Consider the following 25,921-nt stretch of genomic DNA (forward strand, 5'->3'; position numbering starts at 1 on the left):
GAAAAAAAGTTTTATTCAGAACTTAGTCCAGTGTGAATTAGATGACCTGACTTTATGATCTTTATTTCAGCTGCAATCCCATTGGTTGATCCCTCATTGAAGATACTCCCTGTACATTTCCTAGTGGACCCCGGGCCTTCATATAACTGGGAAACCAAAATCAGTGCACCAGAATCTCACAGCAAAATGGTGTACAGTGAGGAGGACAAGATAAACTTACTGAAATCTTACCTACAAATAGAGCGTCTTCCAGCCACTCATTTGGAGTACGATAGTGACTGTGACAGAAGGAGTGGAGGCTCCTATGAATCTGATGACAATACCAAGAAAAAAGATAAACAGGGCTCACAGCAAGGAGTCACCAAGCAGTTTGGGAGTTTGGGGAAAAGTATCAACAAAAAGATTAAAAAGAACTTTGGCAGTGTAGGAAAAGCCTTGAAGAGCATGGGACCAGAGCAGAAATTGAGTAAAAAAGGATCAGTGGGTAGTGGCTTAACACAGAGTACACGTGTACCCTTGACTATAGCAGCCATGGCTGAGCAGGAGCAGTCACTGGTTCTCTGTGCCAAGGTCTCCACAAAGCAGACCGACGTACACAAGGAAATGATAAAAAATTACATGCTGGATGCTCGGCATCAATTCCAGCAGGACAGACAGAAGATGCAGGCAAGAGGTGAGGAGATACGGAGGCGATCCATGGAGATGGATAGAAACAACGAATGTATAACTCCTGGCTGTAAGATGTATGGTAACTCTGAGACTCACTACATGTGTTCCAAGTGCTTTAATGACCACAAGCAGGAAGCTGAAATGCAGGAAAAGTACAAAGGTGGAGGTCATTTAAAGGGCAAGTCGGATGGTGTGGAAAGTTACGGGAAATCAAAATTTTATTTACCGACAGAGGAGGAAGATCCTAAGCCTAAAGCCAATAAAATAAATACCTCAACTTCTAATCCCGTCCACATGGCTCCCCAAAAGGTCAATCTTCCACCGGAGAGAACTCAGGCTGAGGTCAGGCCGCGCCCTCAGTCGTTCTCCCACGGCAACACGACAAAAACGGCTCCTGAGACAGATACGAGGGATATCCGCTCCTTGTCAAACCCGATCAGAGCCCGCACGCCGTCACCAGATTACGACAATGTTGACTATTCCTTCAGGCTTCGGGAGATTCCAGTCACTGTGACCAATCTCACCCCCTCCTCTCCCCAGCCCAACAGACGACCTGCCTCTGATATTGTCAAACCTGTAGGTCAACCCAAAGCTGCTAAACCATGCAAGACCTCTGGCTGTGGTTTTTATGGAAGCCCAGAACAAAATGATTACTGTTCTGCCTGTTATAAGAAAGTGAAGCAGAGACAGGAACAACAGCAGCTGACACGTGTCTGATACTTAGCCATTATTTATATCATAAGATACTCAAGGTAGGGTCCAGGTCTTAGATTTGATACTCAGAGTAGATTTGATATGTTAGATGCTGGAGTAAATGTTTAGAAGTTTGACATGCACTTTGGTAAGGATGTTAGATTAGATGATACATTTAGTGTTCAGATTTTTGATTTGATACTGGGATTGAATTTTTGAATTTAATTCTGAGTTGTTTTTTTTTCATGCAGTCATACAAATTGTATAGAATACTGAATATGGTATTTAGCTGGCTAATAATGACTAAAAGGACAATGACACAAAATCTGAAGTTTTTTTTTATCTTCAAACATTTTGGAAGAATTTCATAACTTACATATTACAACATTTCAGACTGATATATTAATATAAAAACCAGTTAAGAAACTTATTTTACCGGTATCTGAAAATTATCAAAACTATTAAAGAGTAAGACATTTGAATGTCATATGTTTTTTTCCCTTTTATGAATTAAATTTTTTCCTTAATATAACAATAAAATATGATTTAAAAAGTGCTAGTAAAATTTTTGTACAGTGTAATACATGTATATATTGTTGTCGGCAATCACATTTATTATATCTCTTTGAATTTCGCATCTTTTGTACTATGTACAATTATGTGTATATACATGTATATGTATTTTTCTGTGTGTTAATTATTATAGTTTTTTTTAATAGTGTTTGATTTTATATACATATTCTATATAATGGTTTTCATATCATTTCTTAATTTAGATATTCCGTGATACAATTGAAAAGAATATAGACTTGAAAATCTAGAAAGTGTAGATCACTGTAAGATTATACTGTAGAATTTTGTCCTTAGTACTTTCCAAAATATTTAGTTCAACAATATACACATGTACTTTATAGTTAATTAAAACTTTAAGTTATTAAAACACTTTTTTGCGATGTTGAAAACATTCCATTAGAAGTCATTTTTGCTATTTGGTCACAGTTTACAGATTACCGTATATGAATTTCTTCCCTTTTTAAAGCAGTTTAATTTTTAGTACAGATTCTGTTTACATTTACATGTCCAGTTAAACAATATTCCATTTTAATAAAAGGCAATGCCTGTGAAGTGTAAAACTGATGTACATGTATCTCTTTATGGATTTTTTTTTCCAAATAAGAATATGGCTTCTTTTGCTCAGAGCTGAGAGTTCAGATTCTTGCACCTATGCAGTTGTAATCTACTTTTTTTGACAACACAAGATTTATAGATTTATTTAAATATTCTCTTAATAAGTACAGTAATTTAGTACATTAAACATGTTAAATGGTACATGTATAGAAAACAAATTTAAGAAACCAATAAAGGAAGTTGACTGTAATGCTGTATACCAGAAAATGGTTACATGGGCCAAATGTCTCCTGCTAAGTAGACTGTAATTGGTCACAGACAAAATAAGGAGTGTTATTTTGTTAAGGATATGGGCATGTACTTACTTAACAACTCCAATTTGACAAACATTAGGTTATTACTGGGGACAAAATTTGCATTATGTTGCATTCTTGGACAATTGTTGTGACACACACCCCCAGACTTACAATGGGTGATATGATTATCACATCAAAAAATATTTTTTTCAAGGCCTATATTCTTCTTGGTGTTGTGTATTTTTATTATTTATGTTTTTGAATTGTTAAAGTTGTGATCATTTGCAAGGGAGTTTACTTTTGTCAAATTATCACATGTTTAGAATATACAAGACATGTATTTACTTTTTTAAATTTATGGCATTACTATGCAATTTCATGCACTTAATTATTTTTCTTTGCTTTAAGAATTCAAACTTTTATAAGTTATCTTACAGTTTTAATAATAGGATGTTCTTTATTATTATTATTTTTTTTTTGATAATGCTAGGTATAGTTACTGTTTTGGATAACTCAAAAATCGAATCTTTCAGGCCATTATTATTTTGTGATTTTTTTTTATTCTAAATTCATAAAGCAAGCCCTACTGTAAATCACGTTTCATTCGCGAGAACTTTATTTTCGCGTAAATACGCGAGACAATGAGCTCGCAAAAATTTCATTCTCTCGTTTAAAAGTATTCCTTATGATTATATAGAGTAAAAACAGCAATTCGTGAAAATTATGTCTAATAAAGAGTCATTGACTATCTCGCGAAAATAAGGTGTTGCGAAAATTTAGTGATCTACAGTATTTGAACATAAAACAAAGAAAATTGTGGCCTTATTTATTTCAGCCTGATTTTTGTACAAGCAGTCATATATATACATAAATAGATGCTTTACTTCAGTAATTTGGTTGTATAACTGAAAAAGTTTCTGAGAAACTCCATGCTTATTGCATTCCATTGGAAAATGAACATGTATGTTCCTTATCAGTATAGGTGACCATTTTGTTGACATTTGTACAAATAAAATGTTACCAGAAAATTTAAGATAAAGTTAAACTTTTTACATCTCCAACACCCATATCACAAATACAATTAATCTAGACAATTTAACTAGCCATAAATGTAAATTGTTAAAATTGTGGACTTGCTTTGCTTGCTGCAAAAAAAAAACGTTTTTATGTATCTACTGTAATATACTGCAAATCTGGAAATTTTTGCTGTAGATAAATTTTTAGCAGATTTGCAACTTCATTGCTTTCGCAAAAATATTTTTCTGAAAAATAAATTACCAATAAGAAAATGTAAACAAAGCAGTGGTCATTTGCAAAATTTTGAAACGTAAAAATTAATCAACAGCATTTTGACCCGAATTCGCAAAATAAAATGGATGTAAAAATTTCCAGATTTACAGTAGTCATTTGTCAGAGAGAGTTGATTCAGGTGAGCTCTGTGGCCCACATGCTTCTTCAGTTCAGCACTGTCTCCTTAATCTAGTCAGTGTAAACTTAATATTTTCAGACAATGTGAAATTTATTTTTTGTACCTTTTTTTAATAAAAAGAGACGGGGTACTATAAATATGAACATTTTCCTGTAGGGGTTACCTACATTTGTGTTATGTAATGAAGTACTCTATTGTAGTTTGATGACAAAATGACTAAGCACAATATATATTCTGAGTAATTTGATTCTCTGTTTATTTAATTGGTTTAATTTTATTATCTTGCTAGAGAAGCTGGATGGAGGAGAAGTTTTACCTCTCATTTAAGAGGAAAAAGGTATTCATGCAAACATCTGTATTGTCAGAATGATTTACCTTAAAATCTCCTTGATTCCTGTCATGCATTTTATAAACTTTTCCTTAAAATTTGTGTTTAAAACCTTTGAGACATCTAGTGAATACCTACAGACAGTCAAACAGCCAAACACATTTGTTTACAATACATATCTGTGAAATATTTGTGGTGCTTTTCCATAGCATAATATAATTGTGTTATTAAGATTTTCTTGTTACATTTTAATATGCACTGATTCAACATCTTAAATTTCAGACTAAAGATAAAAATTGCAGAGAAAGGGCATTGGAAGGCTTTAATATTAGTGAAGAATTTGTCTGGCTGTGTGATTATATTGTCAGTTTGGTTACGTTTACTGCAAAGAGTGAGCAGTTGTTTATTAGCATTATAGAATTTTTAATTTGCGAGTTGTAGGTTTAATAGGGTATTCTAGAGGATCAATCCCTTACTGAGAGATTGGACAGTTAGTCACCTCTTGTTGATTGCTAATGTGTTTAATTCACTGAGCCTGTGTTATGATTTTTTTGTTTGATATATGCAGTATGTATACTATTTATTGTTGAATTAGTTAGACATCACTGCTGATTATTATACCTATTATATTTATTGCAATAAAACTTTTAATGAAACAATTGTTCATTGCAGTGTATCTTTTTCTCTCAGGGGAGACCACTGTAATAATTGCTCATTTTCATATGTAAGAAATATTCCAAGAGTTACCCCTCTTATTGCACTGTTGCATGCATAGCAAATGCAAGTAGAATCCAACAAAAAGATGCACATGTACATGAACAGTGAACTTAAGTGACCCATTGAAGGCAGCTTACCCTGGCCACATAGGTGATTCCTTTAAGCCTTTTATACTGCATCGAAAAAGATTTATGTATACCAAGTGCTGTCGAATCTACCAGGGAATATTTTGCATGAGAACCTCTATTTTGACAGACATTTGTAAGTCACAGGGTTGGTGAAGCTACTTATTTTATAGGAAGATTAATACCTACACTCAATATCTTCACAGAAACTTGATATGTTGGTTCTCTTCAAGGTGTAATGAAGACTTTTGAGAGGGGACCAAGAAACCAATTGACCACTCAATACAAGTTTACATAGGAATATATAGGATAACCTTTTTCTCAAGAATAACAAAGCCCCATTAAGTCATATTGTTATGGAAGCAGCCCCAGGTTGTGTGGATTCAAATTTGTATAAATCATGAACCCAGTTGGTATGGAGAGGCCACAATTGGGGATCAAATTTTTACCAGTATTTTGATATGGAAGCATTCTTTGCCTGTTTAAAATTCAACCCACTCTCTTAGGTTAAGTGAGCAAAGTGGCAAATGTACCTATTGTTTGTTGTTGTTTTCGTAGTACGAGGAGATGAAGAAATAATGTTCTCCATGGTGTGTAAAATTTTAATTTAAATATACTATATAGGAAACATTGAACACGAGGTGCTATACTTTATATAATTTTATTGAGCTGTAACTTGGTGTAAAACAAAAAGGATGAAACATTAGGTGTCTTATCTATGACACACAGCTTTCTCTACTGAACACAGTCACATTTAGCTAAAACTAAACAATGGAGGAAATCTCCACGAGTTTAGGGACATATACGTACTATACTCATCATCTACAGAACTGTACAAAAACTAAACTATAATGTGGTAAGAAAGCGCTGGGAAAGTGTGAACAACACAAAAATATTTCAACAAACATAACATTAAAAATGTCAGAATTTTAATTGTTTTGAAATCGGTCACGCTTATGAATGCTCAATAATTTTTTCAGAGAATTCTACTCTTTGCTACAATTTATCAACTGAACAGTAAAAATCAAATGTCTCAAGAATGTTGCAAAATAGAGAACTATAATTATGCAAGTTATATTTAGATTTAATAAAGTAGGCACCAAAAAAAGATTGCTTGACAGGAAAACCCTCAAATAAATCAAAGGAATAAACATGAAAAATGCAAAAATACATGATTTAAAATACAAAAATGAATGATGATATAATAGAAACATTTCAAATTCCAAAGTAAAATACTCAAAGATAGGAGATAATAAAACATAGACTTGATACCAAATTGTCAGCAAAGGGTATTTGTGTATGCATGAGCTCTTGTGAAATACTTGTAAGGAGTTGTAACATGCAATTTATGATAATTAATGTTTCACCTAATGTACATTTAAAATTTAAATGGAAGTCAATTCAGAAAATTTTGCACATAAAAAATGCAGCTTCCTAATTCCAGTTTGATAGGAGTTATTTTTTTTTTAAGACAATACAACTTAAATATTCAGACATGTTGATTTTGCTTGAAGAGACCTATGCAAAAAAAAAAATTTGACATTACTGTCCACAATCTGATGAATCATTGGGTCTCCTTGTAAAAATAAAAATACCGCACATTAATTTTGATGCTTCACTCAATTTTCAAAAAGAATTTTCTGACAAGACTACCTTTGCGAAATTCGAAATTCTTAAATGCACTTAGGTTTATAGTAGAAAAAATTAAAGAAAAAGGTTTTTTCATTATAATTCAGTGACTATAATTCTTTACAACAATTTTAAGCTATACTAAGATTTTGATGCTTTACAATGCTTCATTCATTGCTCAACTTTTGAAAGGACGGGAATACAATATACAAGATGGAAAAATATTACACAAAAACAAAATACATGTACATTGTATACATATGAATTTATGTACAACTCGCAAACAATTCACTTGGCCATAACCCCTGAACATACTAGTAACCACTCATTCTTTTATTTTTTCATAAACTCACTAACTAATGGATTCTAATTTACAAAATGCACTGACAACACTTAATGCCTGAGTATTTGAACAGATATAGACTTTTACAACTGTTAACATTTGTGAATAAGTCAAGTATTATATAGTTAACATTACATTACACAATATTCAAAATTGTCAGTACATCTTTTTTTTTCTATATATCTTCATATCTATCAGAATAAAATATACAAATCTGCATAACTGACATAATTCATAAACACATGACAAATTTATGTAAATAAAAACAGTATTGAAAGATGAGTATGAATTAACAACCTATGAAGTTCACACTTGACATAAATGACTAATCATAGCACATTTAAATAATGATGAAATAATAATGGACCAAGTGCCGACTGTTCAATTTCTTTGGAATTCTCTGGAATTTGTATATCACATTATTCACAAAATAATTATCTATCTTACAAAAAATAGTCTATAAAACTATTTAGTCCTCTGATTTATGGTATATACAGTGTAAAGTGATTGGGATCAGAAATGGTTCCCGTTAGTCGATCAAAGACTCAATCCCCACATACGAGCCTGGACAGGACCTGGGGCCACTTGAAAGACCTTCAACGAATCCCGACGTAAAATCGTCTCCGTCACTCTCGTTCCGCGTCTCTATTGCACTGCCTGCTCGTTTTAAGTCTTTCTTTGTGCTTCCTCTGTATTTCTGCTCCTTTTTGATGTAACGTTCTGAACCATGGTTACTTTCTCCGTAGCTACTGCCACTCCCCCTACGTGTCAGCTTACTCCTTGGGACTTCTGGTTCGGGTGGAATGTCTTTAGTGTAGTCAGACAGTTTAGCTGTAACGTCAGCAAACAATGTCAAGTTGTGAGATTCTAGGAAGTCAGGGAGACTCTCAATCTGGGAAAATAATGGATTCACCGAGGTGCGTGATCTATGGTAAGACTTCATCAAATCCACCTCCACGCTATTGCACATGTCAAAGTCCTCCTCCGTGAACTCACGTGCACCCTCCATTTTCCAGGGCATGGTTTCATCTGACCACCGGACCAGGAATTTCAAGGCCAGCCCCACACACATATCAATGAGGGGGTTCTCTCTCTCTGGTTTGAAGTAGAATTGGTGAGCCGTGCTGTTGGTAATGATGTGATCGATATCCAAGAAGTCCCGGGCAGCCCATTTTATTCTCTGTCCCCAAGTTTCATCTTTCTCATAGTAGTGGATTTTGAAATCAAACTTGTCTGTAATATATAAAAAGAAAAAGAAATTTAAAAGGGTAAGAAAAATATCTCTCAGCCATAGTAATAAATTAGTTTTCTAAATTTTTTTTAATGATGCAAGAACAATCCAGAAATAATTTACGAATAACCTTATTAATAAGATTATACATTCTTTAGTTTGAAAATATAAAAACTACGTACAAAAAAGCAATTAGTGACAGTATATTTCAATTAAAAAACCACAAAAGCCTTGCAATTATATTTTTAGCTACACATTATCAAATAGAAGGACGGAAACATTAGTCTCTGGTGACATCTTTAGCTTTTATTAAATTAACAAATAATCCATGACGTCAAAGTCTGCAGCAGGATGAATTCATAATTTTAATATCAATTCCATCCTAACAAAAGAGTAAAACAGACAGTTGTCTCTGGCTTTATATGGCTATTTAGTTGGCTTCTTATGTATAAACTTGTCAGTAATTAGTTCTTGACTATATTTAATTGTCTCCTCATTTTTCATATTTGATTTAATATGCATTACAGTTAACAACGCATCATTCATTCTACGTCCTTAAAAAACAAGGGACCATTTTTTAATGTGCATGTGGTCTAGCAAGCACAGGCTTGCACTGTGGTTTCCAAATAAAACTTGAAGAAAAAAACTTAAACAGCAAGATAGCCGGTTCAAACTGGAAAAGGACCTTAAAGGAATACGTTGTGTTACTTGGCCTATACACCGATATGCACTATACATCTTACTTTGACAAGCCGTTTCCCTCTCGCTTATTAACATATTGCCTATATATAGTAGCGGTTATAAATTTAACTTCTGTCCGGTACAGGAAGTGTGCTAGGTGGTAAGAGACAACCTGTGTACCACTGACAGCTGATGTCTGATTAACACATACAGACGTCTTATTACGTTGTCTGTCTGTCAAACTCAGAATACATTTCCTTACTGATGATTCATCAAATTTAATTTCAGTCCTTCATCCAAAAGATCTCTGATGATGTCATCACATTTCATACTGCTATTCTGAATGTGGTAAGCAGTTTTAGGCTCTAATTGTCATTTGAGACATGAATGCAAATATGTGTAATATCACATTAAATTAATCTGACCCTCTGTATGCTAGGTTCTAATTTAATCCCAAAGGAATTTTAATGACATGTATGTTCATAGCTGCATCTTATTAGACTATTTACCTAATAAGTTCAAGCTCCTTTAGACAAGCTAAGAATGTGCACTATCACCAAGAACTAAAAGTTTGCCAGCTACATGTATTAATTTAAACATTTAAGGTGCAGTTGTACACTCACCTGCACTACGCCACCTGGTGGCACAGAGACAGTAAGGGCCACGACTCCCCACAACTAACAAGGCTAGCTTCAAATGCTGTTTCCCCTGTAAAACAAAAAAAAATGATTGAGTCAGATCTTTAAAATTCTCGAGAACAATGAAAAAATAACAGTTTTAGGGATGCAAAAATATTTCACTGTTGTGGTGTAAAACCCTGTTCATGCTATTGAATTTCAATAAGACAGAGGTCATTTGAGTGTTTGGAATTTAATCAAGTCATATTTATCAATGAATGTTAAGAAAAAATGGACGGAATGTTGTTGAGTCACTAAAACTAAACATACAAAGAGAGTAGGTAAGGTTGTTCCAAACAATCATTTGATATTAAACCAACATTCCACTATCATATATTACATTTTTTGGTTTATACTATACACAAATTAGTACATATTAAATATTTAAGTGTTTTGTTTATGTACTAGCTATAATTGTTTTAAATGTACACCATTATCTACTAAATTTATTCCAACTCCCCACTTTCCTTACAAAATCCACCCTTTTAATTATTTCATCATTTGTAAGATTTCACAGCATCTCCTGCAATGGGTATTGAAATGTTCCTGTCCCCCCCCCCCCTTCCCCCTTAATTTTTATGTTACATCATAAACCCGGTACAATGATAGAAGCCAGCATAGACAGTGTCTCAGTACAACTGACTTGCCCTTCATTTCTCCTTGTGAATATCAACCAGAATTAAATGTCCTTCAGTTGATTGTTCTCCCTTTACTATCACATATACTCCAAAGATTCCACAATAAGACGATGATTTATGATACCCAGTATCATTTTTTTCAGAGATATAAAACATTATTTTTATGATTTATTTAATACAGCGCACATCACTTTACTGATCTAGGACACTGAATCAGTACCATGGTACCAACTTATTAATGATAACTAATTAAAAGTTAATTTATCACAACTATTTCAAAGTCAAGAAGTTAATGACAAAAGTCATAAGGCCTAGAAAAAAAATATGTTTGTTTCCGCTTTCAGGCTGAAAAAATATAGGGTAGGTAGGTAGCCAATTTTTTTTTTTTTTGAAAAAAATTTTTTTGCTTCTTTAATCAAAACGTGTATAGAAGTAACATTAATGACAAAAGAAATGGTGTTTTCAAGCATTACTGTGACTTAACTTATAATAGAAAGGTGACCCAAACTTCTTTCTGTCTTGAAAAGCTTGCAAAGTTGGAGGCTATAATTCCCTGGTTGAAATCTTGCACATCATGGGACAAAAGCATTAAAAAAATATTTAGGGTTGGCACTATAAATTAGGGTCGGTCGGGAAAGCGGAAACAAACATAATTTTTTTCTAGGCCTAATTATATTTAAATTTTCCACTTGATTCAAACAAAAGACTACATACAGGTGCATGTAACAAAGCACTCAGCACGGGCAATTCCAACGAGCAAGTCCAGTTGTGTTAACCCCCAAGTCTATACTTATATTTAACGTTTAATAACCCTTTTAGATGACCCAGTGACTGCTTTAATAGAATGATCGAGTGAAACTCGCTTTAACTTAAATAAAAGCTAGAGAGATAATTTCACCTTTTCTAAATTACCACAGGCCATTTATTTAACATAAACTCAGGTATTCTTTTGATGGGAGGGATTTTCCACCTTTTGACCTTTCGATTATTGATTTGACCTTGTGATACAGGTAACAAGGTGCGGGCTTTTGTTCAAACTCATTAACATTTCTGCATATTTTTACCATAAATCTGAAATCAGAAAAGCATGATTGTGGAGTGATTTCAATCTACTGATGTTGACAGTGACATATACGTCAATATCGAGTTGATTTACACAACTTACGCAATATAGCTGTGTGTTAAAATCATAAAATATGTCTGTGGCTTTTTTTAAACATCAATGTACAATATAAATCATACAAGTTAAAATATAATGTTGATATATTTAGCAAGACTGACAACAGTCCTTTGTTTTATGACAGGGCAAATATAGTTTAATTAATTAACTGTATGATGCTTCTTCAGGTACAGAGAAAATATAGCTATATCGGTTGAAATTTTGTCATTATATTTAAATTCATTTGTTTTCCTATCTTCAATTATAAAATTAAAATATATATATATAATTTCTATATATGTATGAATATTCTTAGACTTGTATCAAATTATTAATGCACCAATACATTAACTTAGTTTATAGTGAAACCCAATTTGTAACATTCTATATCAGCTACAATCAACACGATATAGGAAATTTCCAGCCAATTGTCTGAAGAGATTAACATTTTTCATGCTTATGTTGTGCACGTTGATCATGTTTCTTACTCATCAATTAGCATTTATTAATTCCGTTCCACCACAGCCACGATTATTTCTTTACTCGAAATGTACGTTCTACAATCTCGATTTTAATAATTAAGCAAGCACTTAATCAATTATCCTCCACAACATTTTTGTAAAATGTCAGAATTAACAAATTTTGTCAATAAATTGCCATTTCTTCAGACTTCATAAAAATGATCAGTCAAAGGACTACACCCTGATTAAATATGTACATCGTAAGAATTTTCTAAAGTTCTACAAGAACTTGTCTACAAGATTCATGTATATACATTGATGCAAAATGTCAGTATTATTAAGTATCCTTTCAAAATTTTGTTTACCATTATCACTCCATTATTTGATGTAATTAAAACTGCTAGCATAAAATATTGCATCGTTACTGTAAGCAGAGATGAATGTCGGAAAAAAAAATTGTAATTGCGCATTACTTATTGTAATACTTGTTCAGAAACAAATCTACTGGGGGTGTAAACTTCATGCATTTACTATTAAATGTAAAATGTCAGCAACATTTCATGTCCTTGCCAAATCTTGTTTACCATAATCCTTTTGTTAATTAATATAATCAAAAGGTTAATTAAAATATAAGACCGTTCTTGTGAGATAAATGACAACATGAATATCTAATTTACTGGATGAACAACTTCTCAGTAACTCCGTCATCTATAAGAACATGAGGAGTGATGTTTGAATCCTTGATGTTAGCATGTGCTTAGCACATGTCTAGGTATTATAATATTATAACTGGTAATTACAGGTATGTGGCTGTGAGAGGAACGACCAGCTCTAGTGTCACTAAGTGACCAATGACCCTAACTGGACTCAGATTTACCTAGAGATTTCTGATCCAAGGGTAGATAACAACATCACTCAAGCTGTAAGCCCCGGGGCCCCTCTTAGTGATGTAACTCCCTATACATGATATATACTGGGATGCTTAGGTCAATAGTTTTACATCAACTCTTTTCTCCATTGCATACATACACTTAATAACCTTGAGTAAAGTTTAATATACTCCACAGTAAAAGACTGGGTTGGAACTATCCAGATATACTATCCAGATAAAAACATTTTCTTATGAAAAAAGTATTGCCTGTCTTTTTGTTTAATGTGTATGCCTAGATAATGGTAAATTACATCCATTCCTACCCGGGGGAGAAAATGGTCAATACATTAAACTTGGGTATCAATACATATAAGACCCTGGGCGTCAAAGTGAGTCACAGTCAGAGGACTTGACCTAAATAGCAATACAAGTACCTCAAGCCATTGGACAGGCCAAAGTTTTCAATAGTCCTACTTTGTTTGAGATATACAGGTTTGACTACACCATGCTACAGTATATCCCAGTTATAGCAAAGTTCTGGGTACACAATAGCCATTTTGACTATATATTCATATTATAACCTAGTTTAAATTGTATACCTTCTTACTTACATTATACTCCCTGTGTTCCACGACAGGAATCAAACAGGCGACCGGTTTATTGGAGCTGATCTGTCGCACCTGTATTCCTGACGGAATTTCCTGATTGGAGCAACACGGCCGGAATGACCAGCATTCTGTTACAGCTGTTCGTAAATAATTCACCAACCTGAAAAAAATTAAAATAGCTAATGTGACAAATGTGAACAAGTCATAATTTATTACAAGAGAGAAAAAAATTCCACTGTGCTTTTTTTAATTTTACCTCCAGGTTTTTAACAAGCTAATTTATGATAAGGAACTAAAAACTGTGATTTAACACAGAAGCTGCTATGCAAAACTTGCACAGTTTTTAAGTAATAATTTAATGTTGGACTACCTGTAGCTTTTATATTTTTTTCTGCACAAAATTTCTGAATCCCTAAATTATGAACATTTGGGGGGGGGGGGGGGGGGGGGGGGGGGGGGGGGGGGGGGGGGGGGGGGGGGGGGGAGACTTAGACTGACCTCTGACTGTTACAGATGTATCCCCGTGTCTTTCCAGAATCTTCTGATTTCTGCTTTGATGGAAAATTTTCAGTGCTGGATAGAATGTCAAACAAGGATAAGGAGGTTCTGAATGGCTTATCAGCATTGGAGGGGCGGAGCCACAGGGAGGGGTTGGCCTTGGACTCCCCCAACAACTCGCACCGAAGCTTCATTGTTAGGTGGTGACCGTACCCATCCACATCAAAATTGAGTCGGATATGCTGATTTATCACAGTATGTAAAGGAAGCCCAATTCCCACCCCATTGTTTTTTGCCATTACGATACACTCTGTGGCATTTCCTGCAGGGTTTGTAATCACTTCCTTGCTAAAGAATCCATGCTTTTTAGTGGTGTGCACAATGAGTCCCACATTAAGATTTACCCTGTCTCCCGGACAATAAGGAAAAGTGGCTATGGACCTTGACCCTGGTGCAGGTGGCCATGACCATTTCTTTCCATGCCGCACGAGTTGTTTCTCCAGTCTCTCGGTCTCGGTTTGGAAGTTGTCCTGGTAGGACAAAGACAGTTTTACGTCCAAAATTTTGACCCTCTTGGAGACCCTGTTTCTGAAGATTTCCAGTGATGTGATCCCAACAGACAACGTTTTGGAGGCCGCCTGCCTTAGAATGTCACTGTTCACCTGCTTCTCTAAAATACTGCTTGACTCCATCTTGGTGTCTTTGTTATCCTCGATGGCCATTTACGTATAATTTTGTCTGCTATGAAGGCGTTCTTGGATGTGTAATAACTGAAATGATATAAAAAGTATATATGAAAAAAATTGAAAGATTTATTCATCTAATTTGCATTTCTTGCAATTAAAAAATGCAGGAATCTTTCATTAGATTACAATTAAAAAAAACAACAACTTAAAACTGAAAACTACAGTTAACTGTTATTCAAATTAATAAATCAGATACTGACTCCAGTAAATGCTGATAAATCAATCATTATATTTAAATGACAGATTCTGATCCCTTCATCAGCAACCACCTCTTTAGCTGTTCCAACATGAACCGGTCAATAAGTCAAACGGTACAAACCTGACAAAGCTCTCACTTAACTATTCCAATCAATCAATATTCCTTTCAATGAAATCGGTAGAAATCTGAATCCCTGAGACAGAAGAAGAGACTGGGTCTCTGATCAGTTTGGAACTGTCACAGAGCAAGGCAGCTCTGCCAGGGTTAACCAACTGTCAAAATGTAAGCAGACGAACCATCACCCAAACGTCTGCTTACACCAGCACTTACAACCAAAAGGTGTCAGTCATTTGAATACACACTTTATATAATGAGCAGAGTATTTCCGGGACACCTCCGTCTATGTCATGTGACATGGAGCAGCTCTAGGGAATATCAACGGAGTTTTGTAATGAACACCTTCCAATTAAAATTTAGATGACCACTTGCTCCACTGACCACGGGCCTGAGTATATAATACTGACCTGTTCCTTTTGTTTGCTTGGAGCGGTCAGCTGTTGTGGAGAGAGATTAATCAAACAATGTCAGGGGCATTGGAAGAATGGTTCCTATTTTTCTTTCTTCTCTTGTCCAACATTTAAATCTATTGAAACATTTTAGCTTATATACACCAGGTATGTTTGCTGACACAGCACAAGAAAGTGACTTTGAATCCACTAAAAAGTCGCACTGAATAGAGCCACCTTAACACATTAGTCCACTAATGTTCCCTTCTAGCTCAACTCTTAGAATGCCCCGTGGAATCATCTGACTCTGTATTATAGTCTACAGCAGGTCTTGTTTGGATGGAGATCAAATAACACATGCACCTAAGTTAACACAATAGAGACCGAATCACGTGCTGGACCATGCTACATAAATATTTCACCACTTCTGACAATGTATAAGAAATGTTGCAAAAAAATATGAATTTTAATATCAAACTGGTTTTCATCTCCAAACCGTGAAAACAAACATGATTGTCTCTTAGTTTAACCTGTCTAACCTCTGTGGCTTTCTGAACAAGGTGATTAAAAAACACAAAAAAAAACATGAGTTTTCAGATTTACAATGGGCATCTTATCATTTATGCAAAACTAAGAGTACAAAACAGTTTACAGTTGTATCAAATGTTGTTTACACAGATAAACAAATCTCAGTAACTGACCTACCACTATCTATTACACACTGGTAGAGAACCCAGTTGACGTATATACATACATGTACACATTACGCATGCTTCCACTGAACAAATATTACTGATATATGTAATCAAAAGAGTTACATGTACCTCAACTTTGCATGTCTTACTATCATCAAATGATAAGAAATTGTGTCATAAGAACATTGAAAGAGCAATTCTTGCAGAAAATCTAAAACAGCAGGGAATATTACAAGATATCATTTAAGTCCAGTAACTGGCTAATTAATCAAGTAGTATTCCAGTCAGAAAGAAGTCCTGTCCAGTTGCAAAATTAGAACCTAAGCATGTAGAATACTAACCAAAATTAATAACTTAAATAATCCATGTTTTCTTTGCCAATGTTTTGTTTTGACAAATACGCACCATGAAGTGCAGAATCAGTGACCCGGATTATTTCTCTGAATGACGTGTTTATAAACACCCAGGGTGTTCTTTTTAAATGCACACTCCAGGCTGGGACGTGACACCTATCATTATTGTCTATTACATACTGTCAGACATTAAATCCAGCATCATTGTTATACTGTCTTAGTTAAGACTCCAAAAACTGATAAATGTATCTTCTTGCCTTTTTAGCCCAAAGATTTACACAAGAAAGAGGTACAGTGATCATCAAGTGAAGAGTTCATATGTTTACACATGATGTAATGAAATTGATTTCAGTGGTATAGTGTGTCCTTGATTTCTTTGAAATGCTTTGGTCTGATTATTTCGTCAATAGAAGAAACATACAGTCTGACAAACATAATGCACCAAATGCATTAGAAAATATATACGGTATTAATATAGACGATATATAAACATGATAAGTGACTTGAATGGAAGCTTAAAATTGGTGGATAAAACGAATGTAACATAGATTGTCGGTGTCTGTGAACTTTTTTAACAGCCCTCATAAGAATGGCATAAAAAATAAAGAAAAGAAACACAGGTGTCATTCTGCGATAATGTCCTACTGCTCATGGAGGTCATTGCATGGACCCTTATCCAATGGTTCAGTTATCCCAAGCTTTATTCTACCAGGTACTCTAATGACATTGGTCTGAACTCAGGTGCTTGAAGAGATCTTTTCATTTAAACTCTCCAAATAGAGATTATGTTTCAGTGAATTCGATACTTTTAAATCTGACTGGACTGACCACACAAAGGTTTGACCTTGACATTCAACACATTCAAACTAAAAGTACTTAAATAGCTATACAACGAACCAAGCTGTTCTGGCTGGTATACGGAATTTCTTATTCCATTTATTTAATAGACAAAATATGACACGGAGAATCTATAATCAAATTATTTATCAAGTCTCTTATACTGGAAGAACTGTGAACAATAGTATTGTTCTCCCGCCTCCAAGTCAATTTTCAAAAGTTAACATATTCGATGAATTTTTAATATTTTTTTATAGATAATTATATGGATTTTCATAAAACTTACTTATTTGGGAAAACAAAGAGAGATAACTCTAAAATTTTGGTAAAACTTGTGTTTTTCACTATCATGACTATATAGGAATCAACAGAAAACGGAAAACATTTTTAAAACATCTTTCCCCCCATGTCACAAAAATTCCTTTTTACAGGTAATATGGAATGTTATTTCACAAATTCATACCAAAGGTTTTTATGTGACACGGGAGGAACATATGTTTATTGACAAAAAATGATAAAAATGCTTATTTTCCATCAATTTCAAAGCGATAACTACTGAAACATTATATTTTATTGAAATATTTATGTTTTATTTGCCTAAAACATAAGAAAAGATATAAGGAACATTTAATCATATCCAAGAATATTTCAAAATATGGTGATGCTTGAAACTCCATTTCAATGGAAAATATCGTCTATCCTCCTTTTTCAGGAGCTGGAATTATGGATAATTTACTGTTTAGCGCTGGTATTAAGACAATATATCAATTACCATTGAACTGTTCTTTGTATTAAACAAAGATTTTATGACCAAATTGCTATTTATATTGAATTAAATGGTTCCAAAAATGTAGGCGGGAATCGAGAGTTAGCGTGCGTATTTCTTTAAAGACTCCATATCGTATTTGTCTTTGTAAAAGATCCCCTTCCCTTAAAATTATAAATTTAGTAATTTAAAGAACTTTTTTGAGGTAACAAATTAAGAATGAATTAATTGCTGTATCAGAGCTGATCATGGAAGGAAAAATCATTGGTGGGGTCCAGGAACCATTTTAAAGCCTTAACATGCTCAAGCATCTATGATTTAGATGCAAATTAATAGCATAGAGAGGAGCAATGAAATAAAAGTAATAGGTATAGAAATTATGACTTCATTTTAATAATGGAAAATGAATGTTGACAGCTATGGAAATTCAGAGTTTTCAAACTTCTGATGGAGAAAAAGACATTAAACTAGAGATTATTAAAAGATTTCGAATGCTGAAACCATAATATTCCTTCCACCAAAATCATTAGAGCTGACAACTCTGCTGTGTTCGAGTATCTGAAATTTTAATCACCCTGGTATGAGGAAAGGCATAAAACATCTGTACCGGTAATTACAAAAGAAGAACTATAATGAACTTTCATAAAATTCCGAGTTTCTAAGATTAGATAGAACTATAAATGCCTGATAAATGGTAATATATTCCACTTCTGTCAGTTAGCAGTACAGGTTGTAATATCCCCTGAGATTCCATCTTAGACAAATGACCTTTCTGTTAGGCCACATCTGAGAGACTGGGTCAGTGGAACAAATTCCTCCACACGGTTCTCCAGTGATCACTTCATGCTTATCAATATATTTAAAGTAACCAATCGAACTCTTCCGTCCTAATTAAATGTAATTTACAAAAAGCATACCCTAATAACCTGTCTCTGAGTTCTTTTCTGGAGTTTTACAATTTGGATAAATTTTTTTTCCCATCTGGTACACTTTACTATACCCCCTCCTACCAACCTGAAGTGTACTGAGAACGACTGAATTCACCTTTCTCAGATGTCCTTATTGACAAGATTATTTACTTAATCGGAGGAAGTTTTCTGATAAATTATTTATGAATTGTCAACTTGTACTTGTTTCATTTAGACTCAAGTGGAAGAAAATCTAATATAAAGTACTAGACAAAATGGTCATGCAGTTAAACTGCGATTGTGGTGTAATATTCCTTTATCCCAGAAATAAAATGCGAAATTTTATTCAACAAATGTGTTTTAAATTATCTCTGACCTTTGACATATGTGTAACATATTTACCTTACCTTATTAATAAACTTGCATATTAAGTAATACAAAGTTCTTTTATGGGAGGTTTAACCTTTTTAAAACATACAGTTAATGCTGTATTCCTACAGGCATACATCATTCACAAAACCGAGAAAAATTGACAGAACAGGAAAATTATATTCTTCAAAATAATATGCAGTAGGAAAAAAAATTAAAAAATGAGGAATATCACTTTAACTTAAACCATTTATAGATTTACATTTAACTAATTATTACGAAAATGCATGATTTCTTATTTTTGACATGACTAAAACATTCATGTACACATATCTCTGGCTGCTTGTTTTTAAATATAAGTGTATATAATATGTACATGTATTATATGATGCATCAGCATGCACCCTTAAATATTTCAATGTCCTCATCTGCCTTACGCTCTTTAAAAATTCTTGATCCTTCTGCTAGTCTAAAACATATGGAGTTAACTTTAATTTTTCAGGCAATTTAAACTTATCTTGATTTCCAGGAAAGGAACAGTCATAACTGTTTTATCTATGTACTGTTTTAAAGGTAAAATTTATGGAGCGATTTTAGTTAGGTTTGTAGACTAGCACAGATATGATAAGACACTGTTCCCATGATATGTTCACCTCAGTCACCTGTAGGACAAACTGATGATCGATGTATAATTTCATTTCAAGTGCTTCAATCATAATCAACAGGCATTTCAGAAAGAAAGAAAAAAAATCAGGAATACTTCAAGTCTTCATTTGGCATTGCAAAAACAATCAGATGTGTCTAGTAGTACATGAACTTCCAACATGTTCAATAATTAAAGATGTATATTAGAGGATATTCAAAATTAGCTCTTATACTAAATAACTAATGTCTATCAACTAAACTAGCTACTAGTAGAACTAGTGCTAAATAGATATTTTCCCATCTTGCAGTTCCTTTACACTAGTCTATCTATAGATACAGAACTTCATAAATCATAGTGCTGAAGTCTAGCTGTCGACTATTGCATTCTTCTGCTTATATACTGCATAAGATCAAATGCTTGACCAGTTGAAACCAGTTCCCTTCCGATGACGGATGGTCTAACACCTTAGTGACCAGTGGTGAACTCTCAACTGATGGACTGTCATCATACGCCATGAAGTTTGTCCACATCATTTAACAGATTGATAAAAAGCCTGGTAAGGGCCATTTATAGACTAAGACAGAAATGGAATTCACCTTAATCAGCCTGAAATTTTACTGGGAGAATACCCATATATAATTTTTTTTTATCCATAAGTTGAATTTTTTTATCAATAAACCTTAAACAGCAGGTTAATCTAAAAGTTAATCAATCAACAAGAAGAAGGACGACCATAACTCCAGACTGACTATTACAACATGTACAATGCAATTCCACCTTAGTAGTGGAACAAGAGAAAGAAGGTTGAACTATTGAGAAGTGACAATTAGAAATTCAATTTCATTCCAAATGATAATATTTTCATAACAATTTATGTACAGATATAAATACCACCTTTCAGTCAGTAACCCCTGAATTGATAAACAATCAGAAAAAATAAATCACTTCAAAAATTAAATTCCATCAACTCTGAAGCTTACCACAACTCTTAATAAAGCAATATATATCCCAGAGTCCTTAATTATAAATTCACTGCTAACTCATAAAAGACTGATACTAAATGTCTACAAGAGATAGCACCAAGCTTACCCCACAGACTGAGCATCATAAAACAATAATGATTACATAATGTTGTGTGAGTTATCTCCCCTCTTTGTCCTAGACTGGGTTAAGTGGATTGATCCAGATAAAAGATCAAGTAGATTAAGGCTTTATACTTATTCACTGAGGCAGACATATACAACCTGTACTTCTAGCTTGACATATACCCTGGTAATCAGACAAGTTCATTTAAAGGCTTACACATTATATAAGATGTAAAATATTATTTGAGACATGTACACTACACATGTAAGCTAAGCAAGTCTTGGGAGCAAAAATGGTACTAAAATGTGAAAAATTTTTTTTTTCTAAGATATTGGTTTTGTCGGTAATTTTTAGCTGAGAAAGAGCAAGATAAAATTTATAAGTTTGTTTGTGATGGATTCTTCTGTGTTTGACATGTTAAGGGTTGTCCTGCGCATTGAATGTTCTTCACATTATAACATACACATTCTGTTTGATACCCCCAGTATGTGATGTCATCAGGAGGTGTAAAACAATATTTATAATAATATACACAGAGTAGGCATTTAAGCAAACCAAGAATAACTCCTTTTAACTTTATATATATACATATATTCATATATATAGCATTTATGTGTACCGAGTTATAGATGGTTGCCTGTAGCCATGCCATCAACGTATGGAATTTACTTGGACCATTCTTCATGCTTTCCTGGTCAGTCTATGGTAATTCCTTATATACCTATCAAACAACAGGTGTGGACAACTGGTACACATACTGCTATTGTTAGCATGCACTTTCCTTGTTAACTTTATTACCAAGGGCAAAAACAAAGCTATAACTGAATGAATGCGCACACCGAGGTCTAGGGATAAGCATGCTGGTAAATAGGGACACAATGACGTTATATTTGGACAATATAATAGACATTTGGAGAGGTAAACATATATATAGTCCAAATTTGTCATGAAAAACAATTAACAAACTAACTGCTTGCCAGATGTACTGAACTGTCAAGAAGATCACATATATACAAATGTTTCATATGTTTAAGGTATGCATGCACAGTCAGCAGAAACTTGCACATATATTCTTTGTAACTTAAAATGTCAATTCATGTCATATAAGCCCCATGTTCTGCCTTTCTCCTTCAGAATCAAATAGGTCTATGAATCACTTGACTTACAATGAACTAATGTCTAGCTGTTGTCATGAAGAGTTCATGCAATTCAAACCAATGTAAGTCACTGCACATTCAATTTAGACCATCTTCACCACTGCTGGCACTGCATGTTCACATGTAGGATTTAATGTGAATATAAGTTTAACTCTAATTCATTTAACATACGTTCAATTACTTTGCATTAACTTTGATCAAGCATTAGGGAATTTAAGCTAATTCAAATGAAACTGATACGCATAATAAAATACCAAATCTTTTATTGTATATCAGCTCTGCATATGCAGTGGGAAACATAAATTCATTTGAAAAGCTAGAGAATCATCTGAGAGGAAAACCCAGTGTATTCCACACTAGAAATAATGTCATTATATCCTGAATTTTAGATTGCCAAGGAGTGCAAGAACCATTGGCGATTTGCTGTTAAAATGTCCAAAGATAATTAAAACAGTGGAAATGGCCTGTCAGTCAGTTTAACACTGAGCAAATATAATGGCCAGTTAAATTCTCTATGTAAAGGTCAGCCATAACCATCATATTGTTTTTCCATTCATTCTAAAACTAATTTCTACAACTGCAGATTTTTCAGCCATTGACAGTCGGGTATTTCATTTTGATCACCAGATTGATTCAAAAAGATATGTATGTTTCGATCCTTACAAATATAAACAAGAAATGGTGGAGAAGCACATTCCACCAAGTATACTTCTCATAGAGTATGGTATTTATTGGGAGGCTAACTCTTCAGTTTAGGAGCTAGACCTTAGAAGAATACAGACACCAATGAAACTGAGGAATTTAAAAAGAGAAGACAATCAAAGAATGAGACACAGAGATTCAGAGTAAACACGCTGGGTATGATACTGCATGTCCAGAGTAGAGAGCATTAGGTGGACTTAGGTCCGTGGCTTGAGAGAATGGGCATGTTAATGATTAACTGACATCTATTAATGAGTGTCTCGGATATAGACATGACTTTTAAATCAGAGAAAAAACTTTAAATAAAACAAAATGAAAAGGATAGGTATCGCTTGTGGCCTATATTTTTAAAAATAAACACCTTTAATTTGCAATCACTTGACTTCATGTAATTATGCTTGTTTATAATATTATTTCATAAATAATATGCATTTCAGAGTAAAATAGTTCTTTTTTTTCTTTTTTTAAAAAATAAATTCTATTTAAGGCCAAAATAAAATTATAGTTTGTTTGGAATTGCCGCCCGCCTCATTAAAATACCCCCCGCTCAAAAAATTTTATTGGCAAAATATTAACAATATTTTTTTTTTTCGTTTTATCGTCTTACATTGTGTAGTACAAGTTAGTTCGTTCGTCGAAATAGCTTTTTAAAGTCGGGTTTGAGCTCACAGTAATTTAACAACTTGGGTCAATAAAACGCTTACTTCATAGTATTTATGATATAGCAATTATAGGTGGCGATTTGACAAAATAAAAGCCGCCAATATGTCAGACTATGTTGTAAACATTCAAGCGTTGTGTTGAAGAGCAGAACATTTATGCATCTCTATCAAAATAAAAGGTGACTAAAAAATTAAATGAAATGATACATCGATACCTGGAAAGATCTATTATAATAGATTGCACATTGAACTTGATAAGTTAAGTCCGTCATGTTGAAAAAAATTGATCGTTCAGTACCCACTTAAAAAATTACATGGATCAGAAACGTTTTATCCCAAATACTAAAGGAAAAATGTTGTCTGTCAGTATGACGTCTTAGAAACGTAATGTTAAAACTGATGCATGGTGAAAACTCAAGAACATACCAAGCACCCCCTCCCGGTTTTCCACAAAACATCCCAACTATTCCTAAGAAATTTTGTGTGGTTCAAACTGTTTGCAAGCGTTGTCTTAACAAAGGGGTAAATTTCAAAGAGAAATACTACGAAATAGACTGATAAAAGTATTGTTTAATAAAGATTTCTCAAAATAAACTAGAAGTTTGATGCTGAAATTTAACTATTAATAAATTAACAGATCTTAACATCTAAATGAGATTAATATTCGAGTACCGTTCTGTGTATACCTTTTTTTTTTTTCAAAATCGGACCAAATAATATTAATTAAATAAAAGAAAGAGGATAATAAATGGAAATTACCACTGTTCATTGAGATTTTATTTTTTTATCATTTAGCTTCAATTTGTAAAAAAAAAAAAATAATAATATCCCTCCCTCCCTCCTGGGTCTGAAAACCCCCAGGCGGCAATTCCAAACAAACATTTTTTTAAGGGTGGCCTAATTCGGTCTCAAGCACAGTCAAATGTAGATCTACAGATCTAATCAACCAGTGACCAGTCTACACATTTTCTATCCTGCTTAAACTAAATGTGCTGCACATGTGATTGTTTCAATATACATTCATAACATTGTAATATTATCTAAAATAATCTATATCCACAGTCAGGTAACAATAAAACTTCTGTCTTCTTATAGTAATACCAGTTTGCAACAGAAGTTCAATGTATGACACTGTATGACAAAAACAGATACCCACTACCCAGGTATCGGCACACAATCAGGTAAACAATGTGTTCGTGTATTAAACACTTGCTGACAATGTTCTGATCTAACTTATAATGACATATTCTCTATTAACTTACTATTTTAACCATCTTTAGGATTTCTTTTCTTTAGTTTCTGTTTGCAGTCTCTCCGTATTTTCTCAATACAAACTTTAGTAATCACTTCCGGTGGCGCTTTTCAAAGTGTATTAACAATGAGTCACGTGGTGTAGGCGTACAGGTGCAGTAGGTGAAATACCTTCCACCTTGTTTCAATATTTGAATTTTCAATCAATACTTTTTTTTAATTGAGTAAAAAAAAATTATAATTTTACATCTTTGTTGAAAAACTTTGTTGGACCTTCATATTTTTAAATATTTTCAATATGACCTTTTTTTTGTTTGTTAAAAACTGTATCCTCTATAAATACGCAGATGGCAATACATGTACCCCAGCAAAATCTCACAAAACTTTACAAAATATTGCATAAATTCCTTACATGAGGACAGTTTATCTCTTATTAAATGGATTTCAAATAATAAAAATGAAGATAAATTCTGAAAAATTCCAAGCAATCGGTCAAAAACACAAGAATTATCAAATCTCTTTTAACTTGGAAAATGTGAAGATGAAGTTAAACTTTAAGGAATTCCTTTTAGGAATTACTATCGATTTTATATTAACTAAATTTTAATACTCATAATCTTAGAGATGCAGCTAATTTTACGGTGCAAACAGTGGGCAGTCACAAAATTTAATTTCCTGTACCTTTCCTGAATATCGTAAAATAAAGTACACAATTCCACGCCCTAGTGCTGATTCTGTAAATTCAAGTGCCTAAGATACCATAGGATTTTTCATAATTTGACTTGCATTTGAGCAACTTTAACCTTTTGCCATTAGCTAACATAAGGGAGGGGATCAGTATTTCACAACCACGTCTT

At 33.5% G+C, this 25,921-nt stretch overlaps 2 protein-coding genes across 6 annotated transcripts in view; one reads left to right on the forward strand and one right to left on the reverse strand.

The window, feature by feature from the left end:
• Positions 1-1,824, forward strand: part of LOC134269569 (OTU domain-containing protein 7B-like) — a 31,794-nt gene extending 29,970 nt beyond the window's left edge. Inside the window, exon 12 of one of the 2 annotated variants that reach the window (XM_062751770.1) lies at positions 71-1,824. In XM_062751770.1, the coding sequence (XP_062607754.1) occupies positions 71-1,386 (1,316 nt within the window). In that variant the 3' untranslated portion in view covers positions 1,387-1,824. The remainder of the gene's footprint in view (positions 1-70) is intronic. The other variant, XM_062751771.1, reaches the window with a different exon arrangement.
• A 4,206-nt stretch (positions 1,825-6,030) lies between these two features.
• On the reverse strand, positions 6,031-25,175 carry LOC134269570 (uncharacterized). Of its 4 annotated transcripts, none has more exons than XM_062751772.1 (5): positions 25,076-25,175; positions 14,182-14,951; positions 13,687-13,843; positions 9,893-9,977; positions 6,031-8,590 (listed from the first exon to the last, which is right to left on the reverse strand). In XM_062751772.1, the coding sequence occupies exons 2-5, from the start codon at positions 14,901-14,903 to the stop codon at positions 7,887-7,889; spliced, it is 1,668 nt and encodes a 555-aa protein (XP_062607756.1). In that variant the 5' UTR covers positions 14,904-14,951; positions 25,076-25,175; the 3' UTR covers positions 6,031-7,886. The 4 variants fall into 4 exon arrangements, with proteins under 4 accessions (XP_062607756.1, XP_062607759.1, XP_062607760.1 ...); XM_062751775.1 differs by lacking the exon at positions 25,076-25,175 and adding an exon at positions 15,651-15,928; XM_062751776.1 differs by lacking the exon at positions 25,076-25,175 and adding an exon at positions 15,263-15,468.
• Between the last annotated feature and the right edge of the window lie 746 nt (positions 25,176-25,921).

This window comes from Saccostrea cucullata, unplaced genomic scaffold, assembly GCF_032062105.1.
Source record: "Saccostrea cucullata isolate Sc308-1 unplaced genomic scaffold, CSIRO_AGI_Scuc_v1 ctg262, whole genome shotgun sequence".
In the NCBI taxonomy this organism is placed as follows: domain Eukaryota; kingdom Metazoa; phylum Mollusca; class Bivalvia; order Ostreida; family Ostreidae; genus Saccostrea; species Saccostrea cuccullata.

Bases quoted from the DNA above. Each gene is read 5' to 3' on its own strand.
- LOC134269570 (XM_062751772.1), bottom strand. From the start codon at position 14,903: ATGGCCATCGAGGATAACAAAGACACCAAGATGGAGTCAAGCAGTATT. The intron at 13,844-14,181 runs GTCAGTCTAAGT...AATTTTTTTCAG, and splicing joins TACATCTGTAACAGTCAGAG to GTTGGTGAATTATTTACGAA. The intron at 9,978-13,686 runs GTAAGTAAGAAG...TTTGTTTTACAG, and splicing joins TGGAACACAGGGAGTATAAT to GGGAAACAGCATTTGAAGCT.